The 9568-nt window shown below is 48.8% G+C and overlaps 2 protein-coding genes across 2 annotated transcripts; both read right to left on the minus strand.

The window, feature by feature from the left end:
- Positions 1 to 4061: 4061 nt before the first annotated feature.
- On the minus strand, positions 4062 to 5562 carry N7508_007953 (uncharacterized protein; the record flags this gene model as incomplete). The annotated part of the gene is made up of 3 exons (XM_058466017.1): positions 4062 to 4142; positions 4197 to 4840; positions 4953 to 5562. The coding sequence occupies 3 exons, from the start codon at positions 5560 to 5562 to the stop codon at positions 4062 to 4064; spliced, it is 1335 nt and encodes a 444-aa protein (XP_058317345.1).
- A 1093-nt stretch (positions 5563 to 6655) lies between these two features.
- N7508_007954 (uncharacterized protein) lies at positions 6656 to 9327 on the minus strand (the record flags this gene model as incomplete). The annotated part of the gene is made up of 4 exons (XM_058466018.1): positions 6656 to 7730; positions 7781 to 8543; positions 8596 to 9094; positions 9208 to 9327. 4 exons carry the CDS (start codon positions 9325 to 9327, stop codon positions 6656 to 6658), a joined length of 2457 nt encoding a protein of 818 aa, XP_058317346.1.
- Positions 9328 to 9568: the final 241 nt, after the last annotated feature.

The raw sequence follows: 9568 nt of genomic DNA on the forward strand, positions 1-9568 counted from the left end.
CCTTCACTCCCCGAGGCATCTCTACCAGAGTGGTGACATCAGAGACACGAGAATGAGGCCTGGGCTCGGAATCGGAGGTTGCTATCGCGACATCAACGTCGGCAGTATCTGGTTTTTGAGTCTGGATGCCCTGATCCGTGTTGAAAGCTTGGTTCAGGGTATAAGCCCAACTCAGGAGACTGCTAAGTATACCAAGCACAGCAGTGCCACACATAACAGCCCAAACGATAGGCAGAGCTTTAGAATAGTCTCTCAATGAATTGTCTCTCATTCAAATGAACGGGCAGCGACTTGATATGTTGAAGCAAGCTCGAGGCATCCTGTGCATACTCCTCCGCCGTGCGCCCAAGTTCAGGGTGGCCATGGAACTCGGACTTGATGCGGTTTGAAAAACAACACCGCCGATAGTGACGCCAACTGCTTGGCCCAATGCTCGGAAGAAAGAAGTCGTCGTCACAGAGATTGATAAATATTGACGGCTGGCTGCGGCCTGCACAGCGAGCATCACGGATGGGTATAGGATACCCAGACCGATACCTGGGACCAGGTTGAGGAAAATCCACTTCACGATGCTTGTATGTGCATTGAGGAGGTGCAGAACTCCAAGTCCTAGGGCGGAGATTGGCCATCCGGACTATAAGGCCTATCGGTAACTGCCTGTTTTCGCAGCTGTGATGCCAACGACGACCGAGATTGGGGCTAGTGTGAGACACTCAGGAAATATAGCAACGCCAGCGATGACTGGGCTGTAGCCAAGCACACCTTCATAGTATAAAGGTATATAGTACACGATAGACCATAAGATGATGCCGGGGAGGAAATAGCCAACGTAATTTACCACAATATTTCGGTTGTTGAAAATGACGATTGGGACGGGACGCTGAAAAGCTACTATAGCCTCGTAAAAAAAAGCAACTAGGCTAGCAACGCCGAGAATTAGTGGCACTAATGTGTGCTACGAACTCTATGAGTATACAATTGCTCCCTATGTAAACGGGATCAACAATGAAGTCAGCAAGGCGACGAACAATGTACATCCGACATAGTCGACTTTGGCGTAATTTGGGCGCAATAGAACCGCGTCTCTGTGCAGCTTGAGGAAAATGAGAATAAGCACGAGCCCCGTACCACAGAATGGGTAGGTTAATCCAAGAAATCCACCGCCATAAAGCAGACGACTGTTCGCAGAGCCCAAGTTCTAGAGCGGATACTGAACCGTTTCCCACGCTCCTTCAGTGGGATCAGTTCTGCAATAGGTACCTCGGTCAATACCCTAGATTGATCGACCGACCAGCATTTGAGGGAATACATGAGAAAGACCAGCTGTGATAGATCCGACTGTGAATGCAAGAACGGCTACCCAGAGAGCGAGCTTTCGTCCGACGATATCGGATAATAGACAGACTAGCGGTTGGAATACACAGGATATCAGAAGGAATGACGTTCCTGCCCAGAAGGCTTCTGTGGCCGTTCCGCCAAGATCATCGATCGGATATGACCTAGTCATGGCATGTCAGTATACAAGCACTCATAATGGAAGAGAAGTGAAACTGATATAGATGTAGCATCCAAAGCCGCCACAAAATTCAGCAACCTACCCCCCCCCCCCCCCCCCCCCAAGGATACACTTGAGCTGCCATTTTGGACGAAATACATCTCCACCATCCTATCCACCGACAATCGTGACCTTTTCTGAAGAAGCGATTTCATGGATATAGATGCCTGGTCGGCCACAGCTTGCAGTCTATACAACCTAGGGAACAAACAAACCCTTATAGACCACCGGACACAAAATCGACCTCGTCGTGTATATACTTCCAAACACCCAGGTTAGGGCTGATCGACTATCGCTCCCTCCGCGCCAAAAAAGGCGTCATGTTGTCCATGCACAGCCTGAAGTATGTACGGCTCGGCATCAATGCTGACCGTAGTACGTGTGAAGTGGCAGAGGGATCATAGCTTGGTTTGGCTTGAGCGTCGAAGGCTGTCCACATGGCTCAATCTGAATAAATACCCGACGTGTAAATCAGCTTGAAGTAATTTCGTATCGCTTCGCTGTGTGGCGTTTCTATGCTACACTAGCTTCGGCAAAAGCCACTCAAGGGGTTTTTTTTATGCCTTGAATCAGTATGGCGCTTCATATACTAGCAGCTGAATCAATTTGAACGCTAATAATGACCACTAGAAAAGAAACATAGTACACTGTAAGACGCAAAATGGAGACGTGTCGTGGCTTGCATGCCTCGAAACAAGGTATCCCAACTCCAGAAACCCACCGAGCTCAAGACTATCAATCAGCCAAAGAACCCACAGTCAACAAAGGTCGCAAGGTACCGATCTCGAGTAATTTCCCAAGCTCCATAATCTAGTTTAATCGATCTTCAAGTTTGACTCTTGCAAATGCCGAAAGTCCAACGGCCATCTCCGTTAACCCACACAGCCAGCTCACAAGCTCACCACCAAACCAAATTAGGGCCAAATCGCGCCCAAGATTTTGGAGCCCATGTCTGAGCTCAGCTGATGCTGACGCAGAGACCCTGTAGATATGAGACGTGAGATATGACCGCATCAAAAAACTGGGTAAAGAAATAGTTAGCGCCCAATCGGCGGCTGCAGTAGTCCGATGTACAGCCAATCGCTGCTAGTCGCAAAACAGCACCGATTTTCTACTGTAGGCATCGCAAATTGGCGGAGGATTGGAAGTGGATCGGATGGGCCCCTTTCTGATTGGGGCATTGGTGCATGTTTGATTAAAAGCCGTTAGAGCGTTGGGGTGTGTACTGTAGGCGCTGGGATGGCATTTTGGCTCTGGCTGGCGGAGGTTTAGGCTTGAGCTTACTTTTTTTCTTGTAAGTTCGGTGTCGCCGAGGATACCAGTCATCAAGCCTTTTTCTTGGGCTTTTGCTTTTCTTTCTTTGTTTGTAGGATGCTGGGAGTGGTGTGGTTTGAGGCAGGGATCTGGGCCTAGGTGCTTCTGAATGGGTAAGAATATGCGGTGTTTGAGCGTCGGGTTTTACAGCCAGGCTATTTTTATTCCTTGCCATTTCAGGTTTGTGGCATTTCGATGGGTGCAAAAAGCGACATAAATCTGTCGATAGTGCAATGGAGTGAGAAACAGACAATTTCTATACGAAATCCTCGAAGCGAGTGTACCACTTGCGTTGTGTGTGCTGCAAATTAGCCTTTTTTTCACATCTTTTCTGCCCATTTTCTATTGCACTAAATAAATCAGTTATAACATATAAAGATGGGGGCGCGGAGGACTTCTAATTACTGTTGTAGTTAGGGACAGTGTAGACGTCTATGACATGAACAGTAGTATCTACATTGCGCTCGCAAACCACTTCGCTACGTGATAGTACTACACACTTTGGCTATGGCCTAGGGGATTTTAAGTCATCTATGGAATAAATTGACTAGCCCTTCGGATGGACTTGTCCAGATACCGCAGAATCAGATCTCCACGCTGTCAAGACAAAACCTCCGAAGATGTAAACGAATAAAAACATCGGGGAGTGAAACTAACACTCCCAATAATCATTGGTGAACATAGCAGTCCATCCAGTATGTCAGCAGAACGAGTTAAAAGAATCAAAAAAAAAAAAAAAACAAGCAAGCAGAACACAACACCGTTTGCGGCAAAGAAACAACCAACCATTACAACAATGGACATCTCGAATAGCTGTGCGCGAGAAAAAGAACAAAAGTACGAGGTAAAAAGAAACAGACCGTGCAACGTAAAATCAATTGATCGTATCCATTTTGGATAACTTTGTTTCCCACCCTGCCAAAAACGCCGATTGATGAAAGCCGGGTATATCCAGCACCGTGATGCAACATGTACTGATAAGCGGAAAAAAACAAGGGAAAAAAAGAAATCAAAGGGGAAAACAACGAAGGCTTCAAGAGCCCATGCCCTACATGGCAGCAAGACATGGCTCGAGCCATCGCCCCTAGGTTAATATAGGCAAATGGGGGTTTCATCGTATGGGGAAAGAAAAGAAACATAAACAGAGATAGAACTGCTTTTGAATGACCCGAGAAGACCATATTGAAAATCATCATCTGGCCCCAATACCAAACATGCCTACCCCGTAGCTACCACCGCTAGACATTGGGGTCGACACCTTGGCGACATGGTCCTAATTGGCGTGGTTAGGTTGGGCGTTGGACCACAATTGACTCTAGGTCCATACCTTCTTGCGTTTCTTCTTCCCAGTGCCCTCGCCGTTCGAGTAGAACCCGGGGTCCTCCTCATCATCCACAAAGCCTTCACCATAACCCGCGAAACTGTTGTCATCATAATGCCTCTTGCGACCTCTGCTGGGCCGAGGCCGTTCTGCCTCTTGTGATTGTGGTGGTGGGGATGTGGCGTAGGATTGCATAGAGGGACGGCCGCTTGGAGTTGAGGCAGCCTTCTTGCTGTGTTCGTTGGGGGCGGGATGCTTGACTGGCTTTTCGTGGCCGAGAATATCCTCCCAGAAATCATTGTTGGGTACCGGTCCGGGTTCCATTTGCATAGCGCGCGATTGAAGATCTTGTAGCGCAGTATCTATGTCTGAAATCTTGATCTGCTTGCCAAACACCTTCTGGTTTTGCCATTCTTCCTCGGGCCACAAAGTCATGTGCCTGAGACTCCCAGGCGCGCCAGGTTCCTGCTTAATGGATTTGTTCCGACCAGCGAGTCCCAATCCCTTCAGCTTTCCTTCGTAGGATTTTCGTAGACGGTTGATTTTTTCTCCAGTGACGGGGTCCAGTCGCGCTACCGAGTGTGCAATGGGTCCTAACCCATATAGGGAAACGAGATCCACTGACGGATCGGGGCCAGTCACGATGGGAGCTGTCAATGTGGAAAAGGCAGTGTTAACAACTTCAGTTCCCAAAATATGCAAGGATTAGTGATTCACGCAGATGCCCACAGTGGACACCACGATCCATTGGGGAAATCTTACAGCTCTTGCAAAGATGGAAAGCAGATGTGAGCTCCTTCTGAAGAGAATCTAACCCGAGGTTGCTGATATCTGGCCGGCGAGCAGGCTCTGTATCAACCTCCATAGCGTCGAGATCGGACTTTTGTTGGTCTTGCGCGGTAGTATCTGCGTGTTTTGAGAAAGACTGCCGATCGTGATCGGTGCGTGTGTGTTCTGATGAAATTTCTGTCATGTCGTTTGTGCTCATGTTGGAAGATTTTCTGCTGTCCTTATCTTCCCCCGTCGCATTCAAAGGACAACCGTTAACGCTGCTCGCAGGCGTAGGAAATGAGTTTGTCGAGCTCATTGGTTGTTGTTGTTGAGAGGCTTGAGTAGACATCGGCACAGAGGATGGAGGGGAGGATACGTTTGGAGGGTGGACCGTCGCCTGATTCGGTGATGTATGCGAAGATGTAAAGTTGGCGGCATCGTTCTGATCGCTAACCGACATCAACGGAGGGGATGTCGGAGTCTGAGGGATGTGTTCCGAAGAAATGGGCAGCCGATGATTCTCTTTCAGAGACCCGGCGGCGGGCGAAGAAGGCGAAGGAGGTCTTGCTTGGAAAGATGCTGGATAAGTGCGATCAGACATGAGAGCCCGATGAACAGTTCAGCATGCAAGTTGGTATTAACCAGAGCGGCTCTGGATCCAAATCGCAAACTTCGATGCCAGCGTTTGGAGAGGGGGTCCCGGTCGACGATCGACGGTCGCTCAAACGGACGAGCAGGTCTTTGACGGTCGACCTAGATCATTTGCATTCCAGGGGACTAAGATGAGTCCCGACGGGCGGTAGAAATTGGGTGGCTGATGGGTGGCTGTGGTGAAGGAGGGTGATGATGGAGACGATCCTGCGGTCAAAGGAGGATGACGGATTCGTATTCACGTGACCCAGTCTTGGCACGAAGTCTTTGGCTATTGACACGGTCTATAGACATTCGATATTTTTATTGTTCCTAATCTTTGGATTGAGTGAATGCAACAATAGAGTCCAGTCAATGCTCAGATCAGGATCAAATACTCTCAATTACTAGAGTGTTTTGATCTCCCAATGCTGTAGTCCTAGTAACCAGCCCTTACTCCACAAGCTATTAGACACTATTTAGTACATTGCCACCGCTAATAAAGAGCCTTTGGCAATAACGATCCTAGAATTTGGGCTCATTTGTGACTTTCATTGTGAGGTAAGACTTTATGTCAATAAAAAAAAAAAGAAATCCGAAAATAGATCAAGCAAGATACAGATTTACGTTTTTAAATTGAGAGCGCCAGTGTGAGCGACAACCAGTACTAGGATGGCTCTTATTCCCGCCATATGAACAAACCTCGGGGGCTGAACGTTATGTGGACGCCGGAGGTCAGGTGGCGGATTGCGGATTGCGGCCTTAATAGCGCCCATTATTACCAAAAAGTATAAGTCAAAAGCGAAACAGTTGTTTCAAACAGTTAAATGTGGTATCTCTTGCTCTTGGTAAACTATTCGCCGAGAGTAATAGAGTCATATGGTCCAAAGATGAATTCCTCAACCATGGGCTAACTCAGCCCAGTTTGCAACATGGCCATTCAAGATAATCCGGTAATGTCAGAAGATGAATCGGTCCAAGACTTAATAGCATGATATCGCTGAAATAAAAGCACAGAATGCTTGCCCACCACTGGGGTCTTCAAAGGCTAACTGACCAGCACCTTATGACTGGTAGAAAGCATTGTACTCATTCACCAATTGGGCAGACACATCGGGTATATTGTGCTCAAGAGAGGCCAGGAGCTCGATTTGCTCTTGCTGGCTTAGTGTGCGTTCGCGCCAAGAAGGTACTGGGAATGGCTCGTTGAAATACTGCGAGTACTGGTCGCCAATGGATGTGGTCCAGTTCATAGGATCGACAGATGCGTCGACGTATGCTAAATGACCCGCGGTTGTTGATGCAAGTGAGAAGTTAGGATCCCACCCTTGCAGACCGGGGACGACTGAAGGTATCGAGTTGTAAGGTGTGTTGGGGTCGATGGACATATCGGGATAGAGCGTAGTCGGGCCGACATAAGAGTCTGATGAATAGTGTTGTGTCACGGCGGAAGGGGGTGGCATCCCAAGGGCAGAGGAGACCGATGGCATTGGTGGTAGCTTGAACGACTCGGGTGGCGGAGGAGCCATCGCTGGTGGGGTGGGCTCCTGTGGAAAAGTAGGGTCGGCAGATTGTCCTCGGGAGTAAGTCCCGCTTGAGGCAGTATCACCGATTGACAGGTTTCCTCCGCGATGATTGTGAGAATGATAGGAAGCAGTCGTACTACTTGATGGACTGGACATGGCCGGTGGAGTCGTAACCCCTTGCGAAGAGGTTGGAGTAGGATGGTTAGAAGGTGAGTGGACAACAAATGACTCTTCGGTGCTGTAAGCTTTCAAACATGCCGCAACAAGGCGTTTGTAGAGAAGCAGTGCGGATTGAACTCCAGGCCATCGTTCGGCGGAGTAGACTATCACTTCGAGAGCCATATCAAGATGACCTTGGACTTCCTCGATGGTATGCTCTTTTCGGATCTCGGGGTAGGAGAGAGTCCACAAGACAGTGTTCAAGGCCATGAAAAGAGCTTGCACAAAGACCCACGTCAGGTCAACAGATCCAGTTAGCATCTGTTCTCGATGCATGGCAATGTTGAAAATGGCTGCTTCATAGCATGTTTTCGCGGCATTGACGCTGGGTTCGGGAATCTGGGGCGATGGGCGATACATAAGAATAATGATGGTGTTTCTTCTTCCTTGGAACCTGAAGAGAACGTCAGCGATATCACTTTGCATGGAAGATTACAAACTTACCACTTCACATTCAATCCGCTGCCGTCGTCATTCTTTGGACAGGTAGCCATCCAGTGATCTAGTTTAGCCAACATCTGAGAGAACCATGGATCTTGATCATCAACTGGAGTCTCTCGTCGGTTCAAGTAAAGCGTTCGCCTGCCTTCCAGCTGGAGTAATCGCATCTTGAAAAAGTGGACTGCAATGCACTTTGCCAGAACGGGTTTTGCGCCCGGTGTGATGCCCTTGACCGTAATGTAGCGATCATCCACAAGTTCGAAGAACTTCACATTGATGTGGTCGTGACTGACACTGTAGCTGCTGCAGCGACCCAGGCTGTGGGAAAGTCCCAGCTCCATTGATGAAACGATCCAGAATAGCCTCCTTCGCATATCAATCTCGAGGGGGTTCAGAGGTTGTCCACAAGGCGATTTTGTCACAGTAACTTCTTCGGTCAATCCCAAGTCTTGGCAGAGTTTGACGGCTGTCCCCACGACCCAATATGCAGCAGTCCGAGTGGGCGTCAACATTGAATATGAGGCGATAAGCACAAGGCATTGTAAAGCCCTGACGTCCATTCGTTTCAGCGTGGGCTCAAGGTAGGGCAAGGCCGCCAGATAATAACTATCAGCGAGACCAGCGTATTCGGTACTGAGTTTTTGCATGCTAATGGCGATGACCATCCGTAGCTGAAAATTCTGACAAGGATCCGTAGAACCATCAAAAACCTCTTCTACTTCTTGTCTAAATGTGGGCTCGTGTAAGGTTGGAAGGAGTGCTTGTGCTATACAACAAATCAGTCACACGAGCCACAAGAGTCTGACAGGGTTCGGTACATTTTGCGACAAAAAGATCGATCAACTTGTATGTCAGGTTCTGTGGAGGTAGATTCGGCTGTGGGATGGAACTGATCATGGGATAGATTTTGGAGGTAGGCTTCGAGTCTTCTTTTGCAAAGGCATCTTTGATCTCTTGGGCAGTGAACTCGGGGACAACATCTTTAATGCTTTTCGAGTCCGTATTCTGCTTGGCCATTTCCATGACCAAGCGAGTCATGGCAATGCCACTTGAGGGACCAAGATATCTAGCCTCATCATTCTCTTTGAATCGTATGCGCCCGGCGCCGCGCACCATCAACTCCGCATCGGCAGCATGTTGTATCTCCCTCTCGGCCTGGGCGAGCTCTCTTTCCAGCGCTCGGGCTTTCTCTCTTAGTGACACGATGTAGGTCCGCGGTATCGTGGAGTCTCGCGTCGAGTCGTAGTATACACACTTGGCATTGCTTCGTTCACAAGGTGCACATCGTGGAATTCCAGGGTCGCACCTGGACTTTCTCTACAGAGTGGGTCAGTCGACGGTGACATCGCAAGTAAATAGCAGCGGCGCCAAGAAACCGCAAGGAGAAAAGGAACGGAGATCGCGGGGACCTCTGATTAATTGCATCATACCTGTCGACACCTTGTGCAGGCAGTTAATGTGTGCGCAATGCGACCGTCGGGTGGCTCCAAGGAATGCAAATCCGGCGACTTGAGCCCTGCGACTGTTGAGTTGTCCGGACTCGCGGTCATGGCTGTGGGCCAAAAAGTAATAGGAATGAGGTCAAAGAAATATCAAGAAAGGTCCGATCACATGGGCCTGTAGTGCCCAGGCATTAAATGCGATAAGCAAGGTACATTCGAACGGAAATAAGAATTGTGGGCACTGTCGACATGGTCCTGAGGCTCGAGTATGAAGCCGGAGATGGCGTTCGGGAGCTTTCCAAGGGGGAGGATCCGATCAAAGGGCAATCATTTCAAACCACGGTACTTG

The sequence above is a fragment of the Penicillium antarcticum genome (assembly GCF_028974205.1).
Source record: "Penicillium antarcticum strain IBT 31339 chromosome Unknown utg000008l_segment0_segment0, whole genome shotgun sequence".
NCBI lineage: Eukaryota > Fungi > Ascomycota > Eurotiomycetes > Eurotiales > Aspergillaceae > Penicillium > Penicillium antarcticum.